At 49.5% G+C, this 20666-nt stretch overlaps 1 protein-coding gene across 1 annotated transcript; it reads left to right on the top strand.

Moving 5' to 3' along the window:
• The first annotated feature begins 17 nt into the window (after positions 1-17).
• TP53 (tumor protein p53) lies at positions 18-18777 on the top strand. Its single transcript, XM_010362387.1, has 11 exons — positions 18-191; positions 10208-10309; positions 10427-10448; positions 10542-10820; positions 11575-11758; positions 11841-11953; positions 12525-12634; positions 12977-13113; positions 13206-13279; positions 16170-16276; positions 17522-18777. Exons 2-11 carry the CDS (start codon positions 10236-10238, stop codon positions 17601-17603), a joined length of 1182 nt encoding a protein of 393 aa, XP_010360689.1. The 5' UTR covers positions 18-191; positions 10208-10235; the 3' UTR covers positions 17604-18777.
• Positions 18778-20666: the final 1889 nt, after the last annotated feature.

Below are 20666 nucleotides of genomic sequence, written 5' to 3'. Positions count from 1 at the left end.
GGAGCCTCGCAGGGGTTGATGGGATTGGGGTTTTCCCCTCCCATGTGCTCGACTGGCGCTAAAAGTTTTGAGCTTCTCAAAAGTCTAGAGCCACCCTCCAGGCAGCAGGTAGCTGCGGGGCTCCGGGGACACTTGGCGTCCGGGCTGGGAGCGTGCTTTCCAAGACGGTGACACGCTTCCCTGAGGACTGGGTAAGCTCCTGACTGAACTTGATGAGTCCTCTCTGAGTCACGGGCTATCGACTCCGTGTATTTTCAACTCGGGAGAATCGCTGGGGCTGGGGGTGGGGCAGTGGGGACTTAGCGAGTTTGGGGGTGAGTGGGATGGAAGCTTGGCTAGAGGGATCAACATAGGAGTTGCATTGTTGGGAGACCTGGGTGTAAATGGTGGGGATGTTAGGACCATCCGAACTCAAAGTTGAACGCCTAGGCAGAGGAGTGGAGCTTTAGGGAACCTTGAGCCGGCCTAAAGGGTACTTCTTTGCACATCTACCCGGTGCTAGGCGTAGAGAATCCCTGAAATAAAAGATGCACAAAGCGTTGAGATCTGAAACTTTTGGATCTCGAAACATTGAGAACTCATGGCTGTATATTTTAGAGCCCATGGCATTCTAGTGAAACCTCGGGCTCCATTCCGAAATGATCATTTGGAGGTGATCCGGGAAGCCCAAGCTGCTAAGGTCCCACAACTTCCGGACCTTTGTCCTTCCTGGAGCGATCTTTCCAGCCAGCCCTTGGCTCCGCTAGATGGAGAAAATCCAATTGAAGGCTGTCAGTCGTGGAAGTGAGAAGTGCTAAACGAGGGGTTTGCCCGCCAGGCCGAGGAGGACCATCTCAATCTGAGAGGGCCGGCAGCCCTGTTATTGTTTGGCTCCACATTTACATTTCTGCCTCTTGCAGCAGCATTTCCGGTTTCTTTTTGCCGGAGCAGCTCACTATTCACCCGATGAGAGGGGAGGAGAGAGAGAGAAAATGTCCTTTAGGCCGGTTCCTTTTACTTAGCAGAGGGAGGCTGCTATTCTCCGCCCGCACTTTTTTTTTTTTTGGATTACTTGGTTATGGCCTTTGCAAAGGCAGGGGTATTTGTTTTGATGCAAACCTCAATCCCTCCCCTTCTTTGAATGGTGTGCCCCACCCCGCGGGTCGCCTGCAACCTAGGCGGACGCTACCATGGCGTGAGACAGGGAGGGAAAGAAGTGTGCAGAAGGCAAGCCCGGGGGTATTTTCAAGAATGAGTACATCTCATCTTTCCGGAGGAAAAAAAAAAAAAGAATGGGTACGTCTGAGATTCAAATTTTGAAAGAGTGCAATAATGGGTCGTTTGATAATTTGTCGGAAAAACAATCTACCTGTTATCTGGCTTTGGGCTAGGCCATTCCAGTTCCAGACGCAGGCCGAACGTCGTGAAGCGGAAGGGGCGGGCCCGCAGGCGTCCGTGTGGTCCTCCGTGCAGCCCTCCGGCCCGAGCCGGTTCTTCCCGGTGGGAGGCGGAACTGGAATTCATTTCTGCCGCTTCCCCATCCCTTAGCTCGCGGTTGTTTCATTCCGCAGTTTCTCCCCATGCACCTGCCGCGTACCGGGCACTTTGTGCCGTACTTACGTCATCTTTTTCCTAAATCGAGGTGGCATTCACACACAGAGCAGTGCACAGACCAAGTGCACGGGAAGATGAGTTTTGGCCCTAACCACTGCGTGATGCCTACCAAGTCAGAGACCCATTTCATCGTCCCAGAAGCGTTTCATCGCCCCCTCTTCCCAGTCGATTCCCGACCCCACCTTTATTTTGATCTCCATAACCATTTTGCCTGTTGGAGAACTTCATATAAAATGGAATCAGGCTGGGCGCGGTGGCTCACGCCTGCACTTTGGGAGGCTGAGGCGGGCGGATTACTTGAGGATAGGAGTTCCAGACCAGCCTGGCCAACATGGTGAAGCCCCGTCTCTACTAAAAAATACAAAAATTAGCTGGGCGTGGTGGGCGCCTGTAATCCCAGCTATTCGGGAGGCTGAGGCAGGAGAATCGCTTGAACCCTGGAGGCAGAAGTTGCAGTAAGCCAAGATCGTGCCACTGCACTCCAGCCTGGGCGACAAGAACGAAACTCTGTCTCAAAAAAAAAAAAAAAAAAAAAAAAAAAAAAAAAATCATACATTATGTGCTCCTTTTTGTCGGCTTCTGTCCTTCAGTGTACTGTCTGACATTCGTTCATGTAGTTGTATATATCAGTATTTTCTCCTTTTCATTTAGTATAGCCCATCGATTGTATATCCGTTTTTCTGATGGCCTTTTGAGTTGTTTCCATTTGGGGTTATGAAATAAAGCTGCTATAAACATTCTTGTAGAATTGTTTTTGTGATCATATGTTTTCGTGTTTCTTGGAGAAGTACTTAGGAGGGGAATTGCAAGTTTGGAAATAAAAAGTAGATGTATTTTGAACTTTATCAGAAGCTCTGAGTTTTCCAGAGTGGTTGTACCATTTTACACTCCAACTAGCAAGGTATGGGAGTTACTATGGTTGTGCCACAGCCTTCCGGACATTGGGTATTGTCAGTCTTTCTAATGTAGTATATCCTTGTGGTTGTAATTTACAGTTCTCTGTTGACTAAGGATGTTCAGCATCTTTTCATGTGCCTATTGGCCATTCGTATTTTGTTTGTAAAGTAGCTCTTCAAGTCTTGCCTGTTATTTTGGTCTTTTGTTTGTTTTTATGGTTCAGTTGTGGGACTGCTTTATACATTCTGGATACAAGTCCTTTATCAGATACATGTATCCTGAATGTTTTCTTCTGATCTGTTGCTTGCCTATTTGTTTGCTTTACAGAGTTTACAGTATCTTAAGAGGAGTGGATTTATCTTTTTTAGGTTCAGTATTTGCCTTGTCCTGTTTAGGACATCTTTTTTTTTTTTTTACCCCAGAGTCATAAAGATATTATCTTATATTTTCTTTTAGGACCTTTATGGTTGTAAGTTTTACACTAACGTCCTTGAGCCATTAATTAATTCTTAAAATGAATTGTTTATGGTGTGAGGTGTAGAAGTCAGTCTCTGGTATGTTTCCTCTATGGAAATCCAGTTATTCTGTCTCCACTTGTTGAAATAGGCTTCTTTTCTCTACTGAATGCTTTTAACTTTAATTATTGTACAGTTGGAGTATGGGGCTACCATTTTAGTGCTATTTTCTTTTTTTCTTTTTTAATTTTTGAGACAGGGACTCACACTGTTGCCCGAGCTAGAGTACAATGGCACAATCAAGGCTCACTGCAGCCTTGAACCCCTAGGCTCAAGCACTCTCTAGCCTCAGCCTCACAAGTAGCTGGGACTACTCCAGCATACCCAGCTAACTGTTTTATTTTTTTGTATTGACAGGATCTCACTATGTTGCCCAGGCTGGTCTCAAACTGCTGGCCTCAAGCTTTCATCCCATCTCAGCCTCCCAAAGTGCTGGGATTACAGGTGTGAGCCACCATGCCTGACTTCTTAGTGCTATTTTCTATTTATCTCCTCTGTTCTTTGCTCTCTTTAAACGTTTGAGGAAGAAACAGTACCCATCTTACAAAAACTCTTCAGAAAATAGAGGAACAGACTGGGCGCAGTGACTCATACCTGTAATCCCAGCACTTTGGTACGCCGAGACAGGAATCACTTGAGGTCGGGAGTTCAAGACCAGCCTGGCCAACATGTCGAAACCCCATCTCTACTAAAAATACAAAAATTAGGCCGGGCGCAGTGGCTCAAACCTGTAATCCCAGCACTTTGGGAGGCCGAGACGGGCGGATCACGAGGTCAGGAGATCGAGACCATCCTGGCTAACACAATGAAACCCTGTCTCTACTAAAAAATACAAAAAACTAGCCAGGCGAGGTGGCGGGCGCCTGTAGTCCCAGCTACTCGGGAGGCTGAGGCAGGAGAATGGCGTAAACCCGGGAGGCGGAACTTGCAGTGAGCTGAGATCCGGCCACTGCACTCCAGCCTGGGCAACTGAGCAAGACTCCATCTCAAAAGAAAAAATACAAAACTTAGCTAGGCGTGGTGGCACATACCTGTAATCCAGTTACTCAGGAGGCTGAGGCACAAGAATCACTTGAACCTGGGAAGCGGAGGTTGCAGTGAGCTGAGATTGCACCACTGTACTCCAGCCTGGGCAACAGAGTGATACCTTATCTCAGAAAAAAAAGAAAAAGAAAATAGAGGAACATTTCCCAACTTGTTTTTGAAGCCAACATAATCCTGGTACCCAAACCAAACGAGGACATTGCAAGAAAAGAAAATTTAGACCAATATTCCTGTTAGCATATACATGCAAAAGCTAACAAATTTTAGCAAACCAAACCTGGTAATATAGAAAAAAGGATAAATAGGCCAGGCGCAGTGACTCACGCCTGTAATCCCAGTACTTTGGGAGGTCAGGAGTTTGTGACCAGCCTGACCAACATGGTGAAACCCTGTTTTTAATAAAAATACAAAAATTAGGCTGGGCACGGTGGCTCATGTCTGTAATCCCAGCACTTTGGGAGGCTGAGGTGGGCAGATCACGAGGTCAGGAGTTTGAGACAAGCCTGACAAACAAGGTGAAACCCCGTGTCTACTAAAAATACAAAAATTAAGGCCGGGCGCGGTGGCTCAAGCCTGTAATCCCAGCACTTTGGGAGGCCGAGATGGGCGGATCATGAGGTCAGGAGATCGAGACCATCCTGGCTAATACGGTGAAACCCCGTCTCTACTAAAAAATACAAAAAACTAGCCGGGCGACGAGGCGGGCGCCTGTAGTCCCAGCTACTCGGGAGGCTGAGACAGGAGAATGGCGTGAACACGGGAGGCGGAGCTTGTAGTGAGCTGAGAGCCGGCCACTGCACTCCAGCCTGGGCGGCAGAGCAAGACTCCGTCTCAAAAAAAAAAAAAAACAAAAAAAAACAAAAATTAGCCGGTGTGGTGGCACCTGCCTGTAATCCCAGCTACTCAGGAGGCTGAAGCAGAATTGCTTGAACCCGGGAGACGGAGGTTGCAGTGAGCCAAGCTCGTGCCACTGCACTCCAGTCTGGGTGACAGAGCAAGACTTTGTCTCAAAAAAAAAAATTAGCTGGGCATGGTGGTGGGCACGTGTAATCCCAGCTGCTTGGGAATCTGAGGCAGGAGAATCACTTGAACCCAGGAGGCGGAGGTTGCAGTCAGCTGGGATCACACCATTGCACTCCAGCCTGGGCCACAGAGTGAGACTCCATCTCAAAAAAAGAAAAAGTAAAAGCATAAATACATTCTAACCAAACAAGGTTTATCTCAGGATTATAGTTGATTTAACATTCAAAAATCGGCCTGGTGCAGTAGCTCAGGCCTATAATCCCAACACTTTGGGAGGCTGAGGCAGGAAGGTCTCTTGAGTCCAGGATTTCAAGACCAGCCTGAGCAACATAGCCAGACTGGTCTTTACTGGGGGGAAAACATCAGTCTGTGTAATTCACCACATTAGCAAATTGAAACATAACCCTATGATCATTTCAACAGATGCAGCAAAAGCAGTTAAGGATATTCAACACATAAGCATAATTACAAACAAACCAACCTCCTAGCAAACTAGGGAAAGGAAACACCTAGTTTGATAACAGGGCATCCACAATCAGAGTTCCACTAGCAGCATACATAATGGTAGAAAACTCAATGCTGCCGGGGCGCGGTGCCTCATGCCTGTAATCCCAACACTTTGGGAGGCTAAGGCAGGCAGATCACAAGGTCAGGAGATCGAGACCATCCTGGCTAACATGCTGAAAACCCGTCTCTACTGAAAATACAAAAAAAAATTAGCCAGGCGTGGTGGCGGGCGCCTGTAGTCCCAGCTACTCGGGAGGCTGAGGCAGGAAAATAACTTGAACCCAAGAGGCAGAGGTTGCAGTGAGCTGAGATCATCTCATTGCACTCCAGCCTGGGCAACAAGAGCAAAACTCCATCTCAAAGAAAAAAAAAGGAAAGAAAAAAGAAATAATGATTAGAAAGGAAGAAATAAAACTTATATTCACAGCCAGTATGATTCTATACATACACATCCTTATGGGGCCTGGCGTGGTGGCTCATGCGTGTAATCCTAGCACTTTAAGAGGCTGAGGCAAGTGGCTCACCTGGACCAGCCTGGCCAACATGGTGAAACCCCGTCTCTAATAAAAATACAAAACATTAGCCAGGCGTGGTGACAGGCACCTCTAATCCCAGGTACTCAGAAGGCTGAGGCAGGAGAATTGCTTGAACCTGGGAAGTGGAGGTTGTAGTGAGCCGAGATCATGCCATTGCACTCCAGGCCAGGCAACAGAGTGAGACTCTGTCTCAAAATAAAAAAAAAAAAAAAAAAAAAAAAAGAGTGAAATTCCATCTCAAAAGAAAAAGCCCTAATGGAAAATCCATAAAAAGCTACCAAAACTAATAAATAAATATAGCAAGGTTGCAGGTTACAGGGCAATATAGTTATTCCTCTATCTGTAGGGGCTTGGTTCTGGGACGCCTCACACACCAAACCCGCAGATGTCTAAGTCCCATATATGAGGTGGCATAGTATTTGCATTTAACCTACACATATCCTCCCATATAGTTTGAACTATCTCTAGGTTACTTACATTACCCCCATACAATGAAAATGCTAATGGACATACAAGTGTGTATGTAAGTACTTGTAGTACTATGTTGTTTAGGGAATCACCAGGCATATAGGCCTTCAGGGCTGATACCAGCAGCCACTGGAACGATTCTGGTCAGGCCTGCCCCTGTTTGGAGTCTCAGTTGAGCTCATTGCCTTCCCACCCAGTCAAGGGTACCTGCATTTCTTTTGGCTCCCTGGCCGTTTGGAAGACCTAGTTCAGCTTGGCACATTTGTATCCTGGCCCTCTGATGCTGGTACCCCTGGAAAGGCCCTGCTCTGAAAAACACTGAGATTTTTGTTGCTACTGAAGACTTGAGAGGTGAAGACAGAGAGACCTCCTGTGTGTGGAAATGTGTCCCTCCAAGTGGAATTGAGACTTTGGCCCCCCCATTTCAGGACAGCACCTCCTGACCTGTTGACTCCTGACCTGAAGGAGGTGGACTTGCATTAACGGAGTGGGCATGGGGGCAGTACCACAGATCCACACTAACAATCACACAGTTCTCTCTAGAATAATAATATAGAACAACTGCAGAAACAGCTAACCTTTATTGAGCTCTTACTGTGTGTCTAGCACTTTCCTCAGCTCTTTACATTTCCCATAATACACAGGGTACTAGGCCATGCTTGGTGGTTCATGCCTGTAATCCCAGCACTTTAGGGGGCTGAGGCAGGCAGATCACCTGAGGTCGGGAGTTCAAGACCAGCCTGACCAACATGGTGAAACCCTGTCTCTACTAAAAATACAAAATTAGCCAGGCATGGTGGCCTGTAATCCCAGCTACTCAGGAGAATCATTTGAATCCGGGAGGCAGAGGTTGCGGTGAGAAGAGATCGTGCCACTGCACTCTAGCCTGGGCAACAAGAGCTGAGACTCTGTCTCAAAAATAAAATAAAATAAAATAAAAAAAGAAACAGCCTGGCATTAAGGGAGCTCTTTGGTAGGGGGATGTTTTGTCACTGCAAAAAATCAGGAAAGTAGGCTGGGCGCGGTGGCTCATGCCTATAATCCCAGCACTTTGGGAGGCTGAGGCGGGCAGATCACGTAAGGTCAGGAGTTCGAGACCAACCTGACCAATATGGAGAAACCCCGTCTCTACTAAAAACACAAAATTAGCCGGGCGTGGTGGCACATGCCTGTAATCCCAGCTACTAGGGAGACTGAGGCAGGAGAATCACTTGAACCCGGGAGGCGGAGGTTGCAGTTAGCTGAGATCACGCTGGTGCACTCTAGCCTAGGCAACAAGAGCGAAACTCCGTCTCAAAATAAGTAAATAAATAAATAAATAAACAGAAAAGTGTAATGAACACTTTCAGTGGGCATGTTTCTTAGCAAATCTGATGACAAATTTGACATAAAGAGAGCATCCCTGAAGGAAAAAAAAAAAACTAAACTAAAAAAGAAAGAAAGAGAGCATCCTGCCTGGGCAACATAGGGAAACCCTGCCTCTACAAAAAAACTCAAAAATTGGCTGGGCGCGGTGGCTCACGCCTGTAATCCCAGCACTTTGGGAGGCGGAGGCGGGAGGATCACCTGAGGTCAGGAGTTCGAAACCAGCCTGGCCAACACGGCAAAACCCCATCTCTGCTAAAAATACAAAAAATTAGTCGGGCGCAGTGGTGGGCGCCTGTAATCCCAGCTACTCAGGAAGCTGAGGCAAGAGGATCGCTTGAACCCGGGAGGTGGAGGTTGCAGTGAGTCGAGATCGTACCACTGCACTCCAGCGTGGGCAACAGAGCGAGACTCCATCTCCAAAAAAGAAAAAGAAAGAAAAAAAACTAAAAAATTAGCCAGGCAGTCCTCTGTGGTCCCAGCTACTTAGAAGGCTGAGGCAGGAGAATCACCGAGCCCAGGAGTCCGAGGCTGTAGAGTAAGCCATGATTGCACTACTGCATCATAGCCTGGGCAACAAAGCAAGACCCTGCCTCAAAAAAAAAAAAAAAGAAAGAAAGAACATGGCGGGCCGGGCACGGTGGCTCACACCTGTAATCCTAGCGCTTTGGGAGGCCGAGGCAGGTGGATCACAAGGTCAGGAGTTCGACACCAGCCGGGCCAACATGGTGAAACCCTATCTCTAATAAAAATACAAAAAAATTAGCCAGGCGTGGTGGCAGGCGCCTGTAATCCCAGCTACTCAGTAGGCTGAGGCAGGAGAATCGCTTGAAACCAGAAGGCAGAGGTTGCAGTGAGCCTAGATTGCACCACTGCAGCCTGGGTGAAAAGAGTGAAACTCTGTCTCAAAAAAAAAAAAAGAAAGAAAGAAAGAAAGAACATGGCAAAGCCTTTGAAAGCTTGTCAGGGAGAAGGTGAGATGATAGTTGCATAACTTCGTGCAAGATGCTGGTCCACACAGGGGCTGCCCCTTGCTCCTTCTTGCTCCCTTGACCTCTCATATAACAGGCTTGTGTGTTACTCACATTTATTGAGCCCAAGCAGGTGCAAGGCATTGTGATCTAATACTTTGGTCAGCAAGACAACAATAGATCACTGCCCTGCCCTTAGGAAGTGTATAGGCTATTAGAGGAAACAGATGAAATAAATAAGAAAAAGTATTAGACAATGTAAGTGCTATGAGAATGCAAATAAGGTGATGTGAATTAAAATAAGATGACTTGAAGTCTGCGTGGGAAGGAGCCTACCCCTGTGTTACGGCTGGCCAGGACCACCAGTTGATTAGCAGAGAAGGGCAGCCGGTCTAGCTAGAGCTTTTGGGGAAGAGGGAGTGGTTGGTAAGAGATGAGATTAAAGAAGCCGAGAAGGGCCATTCGTGAGGGGTTTGTAAAGGCAGGGCTGAAGAGTGTCCCAAGAGAATGGGCAGGTGAATGGTGAGACAGTTGTTCTTCCAGAAGCTTTGCAGTGAAAGGAATCAAAGAAGTGGAACCATGTATCAGGTGGGGAAGGGTGGGGGCCAAGGGGATATCTTTCCCCATACAGAGATTGCAGGCTGAGAACGACTGCATCCTTGTTAACAGGAAGTGGGTGCGGGGCACGGTAGCTCACGCCTGTAATCCTGGCACTTTAGGAGGCCGACGCGGGTGGATCACCTGAGGTCAGGAGTTCGAGACCAGCCTGGCCAACATGGCGAAGCCCTGTCTCTACTAAAAATACAAAAGTTAGCTGGGTGTGGTGGCACTTGCCTGTAATCCCAGCTACTCGGGAGACTGAGGCAGGAGAATGGCTTGAACCCGGAAGGTAGAGGTTGCAGGGAGCTGAGATCGTGCCATTGCACTCCCGCCTAGGTGACAAAGTGAGACTCCATCTCAAAAAATAAATAAATAACAGGAAGGGAGTTGGGAATAGGGTGCACATTTAGGAAGTCTTGGAGATTTCATGGTGGGAAGGTTGGAAGTCCCTCTCATGATTATCTTTTCCTCAAAGAAGTGCATGGCTGGTAGGGGTGGGGCAGGAGTGCTTGGGTTGCGGTGAAAGATTGGAAGACAGGATGTGAAGCAGCCATTCTTTTCCTACTCCGCAGGAAGCTATGCTGCCTCAGACCCTGGCATGGTGTTGAGGGAAGGTTCCTTCTCCGCAGGCCCAGGTGACCCAGGGTTGGAAGTGTCTCATGCTGGATCCCCACTTTTCCCCTTGCAGCAGCCAGACTGCCTTGCGGGTCACTGCCATGGAGGAGCCACAGTCAGATCCTAGCATCGAGCCCCCTCTGAGTCAGGAAACATTTTCAGACCTTTGGAAACTGTGAGTAGATCCATGGGAAGGCCAGACCCACCGTCCCCACCCCAACCCCAGCCCCCTAGCAGAGGCCTGTGGGAAGCAAAAAATCCGTGGGACTGACTTTCTGTTCTTGTCTTGCAGACTTCCTGAAAACAACGTTCTGGTAAGGACAAGGGTTGGGCTGGGGACCTGGCGGGCTGGGGGGCTGGGGGGCTGGGGACCTGGTCCTCTGACTACTCCTTTCACCCGTCTACAGTCCCCCTTGCCGTCCCAAGCGGTGGATGACTTGATGCTGTCTCCGGACGATCTTGCACAATGGTTAACTGAAGACCCAGGTCCAGATGAAGCTCCCAGAATGTCAGAGGCTGCTCCCCCCATGGCCCCCACACCAGCAGCTCCTACACCGGCAGCCCCTGCACCAGCCCCCTCCTGGCCCCTGTCATCCTCTGTCCCTTCCCAGAAAACCTACCATGGCAGCTATGGTTTCCGTCTGGGCTTCCTGCATTCTGGAACAGCCAAGTCTGTGACTTGCACGGTCAGTGGCCCTGAGGGGCTGGCTTCCATGAGACTTCAATGCCTGGCCATATACCCCTGCATTTCTTCTGTTTGGAACTTTGGGATTCCTCTTCACCCTTTTGCTTCCTGTCAGTGTTTTTTTATAGTTTACCCACTTAACCTGTGATCTCTGACCCCTGTCCCAAAGTTGAATATTGCCCCTTGAATTGGGGCTTTTATCCATCCCATCACACCCTCAGCATCTCTCCTGGGGATGCAGAACTTTTCTTTTTCTTCACCCACGTTTATTCCGTGGCTTTTGAAAATAAGCTTCTGACCAGGCTTGGTGGCTCACGCCTGCAAGCCCAGCACTCTCAGAAAGAGGCCAAGGTGGGCAGATCACCTGAGCCCAGGAGTTCAAGACCAGCGTGGGTAACATAGTGAAACCTCGTCTCTACAAAAAAATACAAAAAATTAGCCAGGCATGGTGGTGCATACCTATAGTCCCAGCCACTCAGGAGGCTGAGGTGGGAAGATCACTTGAACCTAGGAGATGGAGGCTGCAGTGAGCCATGATCATGCCACTGTGCTCCAACCTGGGTGACAGAGCAAGATCCTATCTCAAAAAAAAAAAAAAGAAAAGCTCCTGAGGTGTAGACGCCAACTCTCTCTAGCTCCCTAGTGGGTTGCAGGAGGTGCTTACGCATATTTGTTTCTTTGCTGCCCTCTTCCGGTTGCTGTATTTGTTCACTTGTGCCCTGACTTTCAACTCTGTCTCCTTCCTCTTCCTACAGTACTCCCCTGACCTCAACAAGATGTTTTGCCAGCTGGCCAAGACCTGTCCTGTGCAGCTGTGGGTTGATTCCACACCCCCGCCCGGCAGCCGCGTTCGTGCCATGGCCATCTACAAGCAGTCACAGCACATGACGGAGGTCGTGAGGCGCTGCCCCCACCATGAGCGCTGCTCAGACAGCGATGGTGAGCAGCTGGGGCTGGAGAAGATGACAGGGCTGGTTGCCCAGGGTCCCCAGACCTCTGATTCCTCACTCTTTGCTCTTAGGACTGGCCCCTCCTCAGCATCTTATCCGAGTGGAAGGAAATTTGCGTGTGGAGTATTCGGATGACAGAAACACTTTTCGACATAGTGTGGTGGTGCCCTATGAGCCGCCTGAGGTCTGGTTTGCAACTGGGGTCTCTGGGAGGAGGGGGGTAAGGGCGGTTGTCAGTGGCCCTCCGGGTGAGCTGTAGGGGGCTTTCTCCTGCTGCTTATTTGACCTCCCCATAACCCCATGAGATGTGCAGAGTAAATGGGTTTACCCATTGCACAGCTGAAAAGACTGAAGCTCACAGAGGCTAAGGGCCTCCCCTGCTCGGCCGGGCGCGGTGGTTCGTGCCTGTAATCCCAGCACTCTGGGAGGCCGAGGCGGGCGGATCACGAACTCAGGAGATCGAGACCATCCTGGCTAACACGGTGAAACCCCGTCTCTACTAAAAAATACAAAAAAAAAAAAATTAGCCAGGCATGGTGGCGGGTGTCTATAGTCCCAGCTACTTGGGAGGCTGAGGCAGGAGAATGGTGTGAACCCGGGAGGCGGAGCTTGTAGTGAGCTGAGATCGTGCCACTACACTCCAGCCTGGGCAATGCAGCGAGACTCTGCCTCAAAAAAAAAAAAAGGCCTCCCCTGCTTGCCACAGGTCTCCCCAAGGTCCACTGGCCTCATCTTGGGCCTATGTTCTCTCCTAGGTTGGCTCTGACTGTACCACCATCCACTACAACTACATGTGTAACAGTTCCTGCATGGGCGGCATGAATCGGAGGCCCATTCTCACCATCATCACACTGGAAGACTCCAGGTCAGGAGCCACGTGCCGCCCTGCACACTGGCCTGCTGTGCCCCAGCCTCTGCTTGCCTCTGACCGCTGGGCCCACCTCTTACTGATTTCTTCCATACTACTACCCATCCACCTCGCATCACATCCCCAGTGGGGAATCTCCTTACTGCTCCCACTCGGTTTTCTTTTCTCTGGCTTTGGGACACGTTACCTGTGACTTCTCTTCCACCTCCCTAGAGCTGGAGCTTAGGCTCCAGAAAGGACGAGAGTGGTTGGGAGTAGATGGAGCCTGTTTTTTTAAACGGGACAGGTAGGACGTGATTTCCTTACTGCCTCCTGCTTCTCTCTTCCTATCCTGAGTAGTGGTAATCTACTGGGACGGAACAGCTTTGAGGTGCGAGTTTGTGCCTGTCCTGGGAGAGACCGGCGCACAGAGGAAGAGAATTACCGCAAGAAAGGGGAGCCTTGCCACGAGCTGCCCCCTGGGAGCACTAAGCGAGGTAAGCAAGCAGGACAAGAAGCGGTGGAGGAGACCAAGGGTGCAGTTATGCCCCAGATTCACTTTTATCACCTTTCCTTGCCTCTTTCCTAGCACTGCCCAACAACACCAGCTCCTCTCCGCAGCCAAAGAAGAAACCACTGGATGGAGAATATTTCACCCTTCAGGTACTAAAGTCTTGGGACCTCTTATCAAGTGGAAAGTTTCTAGTCTAACACTCAAAATGCCATTTTCTTCTTAACTGCTTTACCTGCAATTGGGGCATTTGCCATCAGGGGGCAGTGATGCCTCAAAGACAATGGCTCCTGGTTGTACCTAACTAACTTCAGAACACCAACTTACACCATAATGTATATTTTAAAGGACCAGACCACCTTTCAAAAAGAAAATTGTTAAAGAGAGCATGAAAATGGTTCTATGACTTTGCCTGATACAGATGCTACTTGACTTACGATGGTGTTACTTCCTGATAAACTCGTCGTAAGTTGAAAATATTGTAAGTTGAAAATGGATTTAATACACCTAATCTAAGGAATATCACAGCTTAGCCTAGCCTACATTTTTTTTTTTTTTTTTTTTTTTTTTTTTTTTGAGACGAAGTCTCACTCTGTCACCCAGGCTGGAGTGCAGTGGCGGGATCTCAGCTCACTGCAACTTCTGCCTCCCGGGTTCAAGCGATTCTCCTGCCTCAGCCTACTGAGTAGCTGGGATTACAGGCACCCGCCACCACGCCCAGCTGATTTTTGGGGGTTTTTTTGGTTTTTGGTTTTTTTAGTAGAGATGAGGTTTCACCATGTTGGCCAGGCTGGTCTCGAACTCCTGACCTTGTGATCCACCCGCCTTGGCCTCCCAAAGTGCTGGGATTACAGGTGTGAGCCACCGCACCCGGCCTGCTTTTTTTAGTCTACTTTTACTTTATTTTTAATGGAGACAGCATCTTGCTGTTGGCCAGGCTGGATTACAGTGATGTGATCATAGCTCATTATACCCTCGAACTCCTGGGCTCAAGCAATCCCGCCACCTCTGCCTCCCCAGTAGCTAGGACCACAGGCGTACACCACCACACCCAGCTAATTTTTTAAATTTTTTGTAGAGATAGGGTCTCACTGTAGTGCCCAGGCTGGTCTCTAGCCTACTTTTTTGAGACAAGGTCTTGCTCTGTCACCCAGACTGGATAGAGTGCAGTAGTGCAGTCACAGCTCCCTGTAGCCTCCACCTCCCAGGCTCCATCCATCCTCACAGCTTAGCCTCCCAAGTTGCTGGAACTACAGGCCCACACCACCATGCCTGCCTAAGTTTTATTTTTTATTTTATTTTATTTTATTTTATTTTTTGAGATGGAGTCTCGCTCTGTCACCCAGGCTGGAGTGCAGTGGCACAATCTCGGCTCACTGCAACCTCTGCCTCCCGGGTTCAAGCGATTCTCGTGCCTCAGCCTACTGAGTAGCTGGGACTACAAGTGCCTGCCACCACACCCGGCTAATTTTTGTATTTTTAGTAGAGATGGGGTTTCACCATGTTGGCCAGGCTGGTCTCAAACTCCTGACCCTGTGATCCGCCCGCCTTGGCCTCCCAAAGTGCTGGGATTACAGGTGTGAGCCACCATACCCAGCTAATTTTTATTATTTATTTATTTATTTATTTATTTATTTTAAGGCAGAGTCTCTCTCTCTCACTCAGGCTAGAGTGCAGTGGCACGATCTCAACTCACTGCAGCCTTGACCTCCCCGGGCTCTGGTGATTTCAGCCTCCCAAGTAGCTAGGACTACAGGCACATGCCATGACACCCGGCTAATTTTTTATTTTCTGTGAAGTCAAGGTCTTGCTATGTTGCCCATGCTGGTATCAAACCCCTGGGCTCAATGAATCCTTCCACCTCAGCCTCCCCAAGTACTGGGATTACAGGCACGAGCTACCACACTCAGCCCTAGCTTAGTTGAAACGTGTTCAGAACATTTAAGTTACCCTACAGTTGGGCAAAGTCATCTAACACAAAGCCTATTTTATAGTAGTATTGTATATCTCATATGATTTATTGAATATTGTTACTGAAAGTGGGAAACAGCATGGTTGCATGAAAGGAGGCACAGTCAGGCTGGGCACAGCCTGGGTGCAGAGCGAGACTCAGGAAAAGAAAAGGCCAGGCACGGTGGCTCACAACTGTAATCCTAGCACTTTGGGAGGCTGAGGCGGGTGGATCACGAGGTCAGGAGATCGAGACTAGTCTGGCCCACATGGTGAAACCCCATCTCTACTAAAATACAAAAATTAACCAGGCATGATGGTGGGTGCCTGTAATCTCAGCTACTTGAGAGGCTGAGGCAGGAGAATCGCTTGAACCAGGAGGCGGAGGTAGCAGTGAGCTGAGATGGCTCCACTGCACTCCAGCCTAGGCAATAGAGTGAGACTCCGTCTCAAAAAAAAAAAAAAGAAAAGAAACGAGGCACAGTTGCTTGCACCTCTAGTCCCAGTTACTTGAGACGCTAAGGCAGGAGGATCACTTGAGCCCAAGAGTTTGAGTCCAGCCTGAACAACATAGCAAGATATCGTCTCTAAAATCTAAAAGAGGGCCGGGCACGGTGGCTCCCATCTGTAATCCCACCACTTTGGGAGGCGGAAGTGGGTGGATCACCTGACATCAGGAGTTGGAAACCAGCCTGGCTAACATGGTGAAGCCCCGTCTACTAAAAACACAAAAATTAGCCAGGTGTGGTGGCACACACCTGTAGTCCCAGCTACTCGGGAGGCTGAGGTACAAGAATCCCTTGAACCCAGGAGACGGAGATTGCAATGAGCTGAGGTTGCATCATTGCACTCCAGCCTGGGCGGCAGAACAAGACTCCATCTCAAAAATAAATAAATAAATAAATAAATAAATAAATAAATAAATAAATAAATAAGTTTTTAAAAGTCAGCTGTACAGATACTTGAAGTACAGTTTCTACTAAACGCATGTTGCTTTTGTACCATCATAAAGTCAAACAATTGTAGGTTGAACCATCTTTTAGCTCAGGTACTGTGTATATATTTATTTCTCCCCCTCCTCTCTGGCTGCAGATCCGTGGGCGTGAGCGCTTCGAGATGTTCCGAGAACTGAATGAGGCCTTGGAACTCAAGGATGCCCAGGCTGGGAAAGAGCCAGCGGGGAGCAGGGCTCACTCCAGGTGAGTGATCTCAGCCCCTTCCTGGCCCTACTCCCCTGCCTTCCTATGTTGGAAAGCCATAGGATTCCATTCTCATCCTGCCTTCATGGTCAAAGGCAGCTGACCCCATCTCACTGGGTCCCAGCCCTGCACAAACAGTTTTTTAGTCTTCCTCCAGTTGAATCCTATAACCACATTCTTGCTTCAGTGTATCCACAGAACCTCCAAACCCAGGTACGAGTGTGGATGTGTGGATACTTCTTTGCCATTCTCGGCAACTCCGAGCCCAGAGCTGGAGGGTCTCAAGGAGAGGCCTAATAACTGTGTAATATTGAGTAGAGCCAGAGTTTCAGGTCATATACTCAGCCCTGCCATGCACCGGCAGGTACTAGGTGACCCCCGTCAGACTCAGTTTCCTTATATATAAAATGGGGTAAGGGGGCCAGGCGCAGTGACTCACGCCTGTAATCCCACCTCTCTGGGAGGCCGAGGCGGGTGGATCACCTGAGGTCTGGAGTTTGAGCCCAGCCTGACCAACATGGAGAAACCCCGTCTCTACTAAAAATACAAAAGTAGTCAAGCGTGGTGGCACATGCCTGTAATCCCAGCTACTCGGGAGGCTGAGGCAGGAGAATCACTTGAACCCGGGAGGCAGAGGTTGCGGTGAGCCAAGACCCGGCCATTGCACTCCAGCCTGGGCAACAAGAGTGAAACTCCGTCTCTAAAAAAACTAAAAAAAATAAGGCCGGGCGCGGTGGCTCAAGCCTGTAATCCCAGCACTTTGGGAGGCCGAGACGGGCGGATCACGAGGTCTGGAGATCGAGACCATTCTGGCTAACACGGTGAAACCCCGTCTCTACTAAAAAATACAAAAAAACTAGCCGGGCGAGGTGGCGGGCGCCTGTAGTCCCAGTTACTCGGGAGGCTGAGGTAGGAGAATGGCGTGAACCCGGGAGGCGGAGCTTGCAGTGAGCTGAGATCCGGCCACTGCACTCCAGCCTGGGTGACAGAGCGAGACTCCGTCTCAAAAAAAATAAATAAATAAAATAAAATAAAATAAAATGGGGTAAGGGAAGATGATGAGTCTGATACACGCCAATACTCTGAGGTGCTCAGTTAACATATTTGCCTGGGTGTGGCCATCATCTCGATTTGAATTCCCCTTGTCCCAGCCTTAGGCCCTTCAACGCATTGGTCAGGAAAAAGGGGCACAGACCCTCTCGCTCATGTGATGTTGTCTCTCCTCCCTGCTTCTGTCTCCTACAGCCACCTGAAGTCCAAGAAGGGGCAGTCTACCTCCCGCCATAAAAAACTCATGTTCAAGACAGAGGGGCCTGACTCAGACTGACATTCTCAGCTTCTTGTTCCCCACTGACAGCCTCCCACCCCCATCTCTCCCTCCCCTGCCATTTTGAGTTTTGGGTCTTTAAAACCTTGCTTCCAATAGGTGTGCGTCAGAAGCACCCAGGACTTCATTTACTTTGTCCCAGGGCTTGACTGAACAAGTTGGCCTGCACTGGTGTTTTGTTGTAGGGAGGAGGATGGGGGGTAGGACATAACCAGCTTAGATTTTAAGGTTTTTACTGTGAGGGATGTTTGGGAGATGTAAGAAATGTTCTTGCAGGTAAGGGCTAGTTTACAATCAGCCACATTCTAGGTGGCACCCCACTTCACCATACTAACCAGGGAAGCTGTCCCTCGCTGTTGAATTTCCTCTAACTTCAAGGCCCATATCTATGAAATGCTGGCATTTGCACCTACCTCACAGAGTGCGTTGTGAGGGTTAATGAAATAATGTACGTCTGGCCTTGAAACCACCTTTTATTACATGGGGTCTAGAACTTGACCCCCTTGAGGGTGCTTGTTCCCTCTCCCTTTTGGTCGGTGGGTTGGTAGTTTCTACAGCTGGGCAGCTGGTTAGGTAGAGGGAGTTGCCAAGTCTCTGCTGGCCCAGCCAAACCCTGTCTGAGAACCCGTTGGTGAACCTTAGCACCTAAAAGGAAATCTCACCCCATCCCACACCCTGGAGGATTTCATCTCTTGTCTAGGATGATCTGGATCCACCAAGACTTGTTTTATGCTCAGGGTCAATTTATTTTCTTTCTTTTTTTTTTCTTTGAGACTGGGTCTCACACTGTTGCCCAGGCTGGAGTGGAGTGGCGTGATCTTGGCTTACTGCAGCCTTTGCCTCCCCAGCTCAAGCAGTCCTGCCTCAGCCTCCGGAGTAGCTGGGACCACAGGTTCATGCCACCACGGCCAGCCAATTTTTGCATGTTTGGTAGAGATGGGGTCTCACGATGTTGCCCAGGCTGGTCTCAAATTCCTGGGCTCAGGAGATCCGCCTGCCTCAGCCTCCTAGAGTGCTGGGATTCCAAGTGTGAGCCACCACGTCCAGCCGGGAAGGATCAACCTCTTTTACATACTGCAAGCACGTCTGCATTTTCACCCCACCCTTCCCCTCCTCCCTTTTTATATCCCATTTTTATATCGATCTCTTATTTTACAATAAAACTTTCCTACCACCTGTGTGTCTGAGGGGTGAATGCCAGTGCAGGCTACCAGGGTCAGCAGGTGCAGGAGTGAGTGAGGAGGTGCTGGGAAGCAGCAACCTGAGTCTGCAAGGAGTGTGGGCTGGGGGGGCCCAGGGCCTGGGTTCCGGGAGGGGAACAAAGGCTGGAGACTGGGTCAGTCTGCGGGCTGCATGACAACAAGGGAGGGGGGTGGCTCCATTCATAACTCAGGAACCAACTGTCCCTCCTCCCCTCCGGCCATGGCTGGCACAAGGTTCTCTCCCTCCCCTGCTTCTAGGATTGGACGACCTCCCCCCTCGGCAGCCTCTCACCAAGGATTATGGGATTTAAATGTCTGATTTAGCAAGCCTGAGCCTCCAGGGTGGCCATCTGCTCCACTAGAAAGTGGCAGGATGCCTGGGTTCCCAAGGGGAACGGGGGTGGGTGCTACTGGATGGAGAGAGGCCAGTGGGAGGCCTGCTAGCCAGGGTCCCAGGAAAGTGGGGGCAGCTAAGGTAAGAGTAGGGGTGTAGGGCTAGGGCCTTCCCAGCATCCCCTCATCCTGGGCCTCATGCCAGGTAGTTGAATGAATTGAAGCTTTAAACTCTGCCAGGAAAACCTTTCAAAGGGCTTCTTGGGATAGGGAGGAGAGTCGGGTTGAGGAGCTCAGTACCGCCTGCCCATGCTCCTCAGGGCTGCTGGCTCCCAGGGAGGGGGGCTGGAGGCAGGCAGGCTCTTCCCCATCACCCACTGCTGTCTGAGCCAGTGCTTGGAGGGGCGGTCAGACATGGCTTGTCCTTCCTCCTCCCTGGTGGTGGAGACGGGTGCTAGGGTCCAGAGGGTGCTACTGTCCGGGGGGCTTCTGGGCCCACTAGCCTCTCAGCTTATCAACCAGCTGAAGGTGCCAGCAGGAGCCCCTTGCCTTGCCCCAAGGATCCCAGACAGCTATGAAGTGACCAGCCTTCCTGACCTCAAAACCACCTTTTTTTTTTGTCTTTCTTAGCAGGGAATGTCAAACGCTCCCCAGGAGATCCACATCTGCCTCTTTCAGAGACTTTTAACTTAAACATCTGTCCCTACCCAGCAGGCAAACTAGAGTTACTGAAGCTCAGTCCCTCTGCTTGCCTCTGTAGACAGGTCACCTTGATGAGCTTCCTTTTTCTTTTTTTTTTTTTTAGGCTTTGTTGGAGCATAATTGACCCCCCAAAATTGCATACATTCAAGGTATGCAGTGTGATGATTTGATATCAGGGTATATTGTGAAATCATTACCACAATCAAATTAATTAGCATGTCCATCATCACAGATAGTTACCATTTGTGTGTGCGCACATGTGTTCACCTATGACTACACTTGGATCTACTCTGCAGATTTCAAGTAAACAGAAAATCTCCCTTTTTGACAACCGTCCTCCACCCTTTCAGTCCCAGCCTTTTCCTAGATTATGTCCCTAGCTCTGTTTTCATTTCTGCTGTGCTGCTTCAGATCCATTCTGACTCTGCCAAACTCTTCATAAGCTGATAGATTGCCGGATTGAGAATTATGGTCGGGCTCGGTGGCTCACGCCTGTAATCCCAACACTGTGGGAGGCCAAGGCAGGCCTCAGGATCACCTGAGGTCAGGAGTTGGGAGACCAGCCTGACCAACATGATGAAACCCCGTCTCTACTAAAAGTACAGAATTAGCTGGGCATGGTGGTGCACGCCTGTCATCTCATCTACTTGGGAGGCTGAGGCAGGAGAAGAGGTGAAGTTTGCAGTGAGCCGAGATCCTGCCATTGCACTCCAGCCTGGGCAACAAGAGTGAAACTCCATCTCAAAACACACAAAAAAAGAAGTACAAAGTCTGAGACTTCAGGCCAGCTCTGCTACACTATATACTCTACCGTCTCTGGTCCTAC

The sequence above is a fragment of the Rhinopithecus roxellana genome, chromosome 19 (assembly GCF_007565055.1).
Source record: "Rhinopithecus roxellana isolate Shanxi Qingling chromosome 19, ASM756505v1, whole genome shotgun sequence".
In the NCBI taxonomy this organism is placed as follows: domain Eukaryota; kingdom Metazoa; phylum Chordata; class Mammalia; order Primates; family Cercopithecidae; genus Rhinopithecus; species Rhinopithecus roxellana.
The sequence above is the reverse complement of the archived record's forward strand: the minus strand, read 5'-3'. Positions and strand labels throughout refer to the sequence as shown.

Excerpts from the sequence above, each read along its gene's own strand:
- TP53 (XM_010362387.1), top strand. The coding sequence starts at position 10,236 with ATGGAGGAGCCACAGTCAGATCCTAGCATCGAGCCCCCTCTGAGTCAG. Across the intron at positions 11,954-12,524 it reads TGCCCTATGAGCCGCCTGAG|GTTGGCTCTGACTGTACCAC; the intron begins GTCTGGTTTGCA and ends GTTCTCTCCTAG. Across the intron at positions 13,280-16,169 it reads GAGAATATTTCACCCTTCAG|ATCCGTGGGCGTGAGCGCTT; the intron begins GTACTAAAGTCT and ends CTCTGGCTGCAG.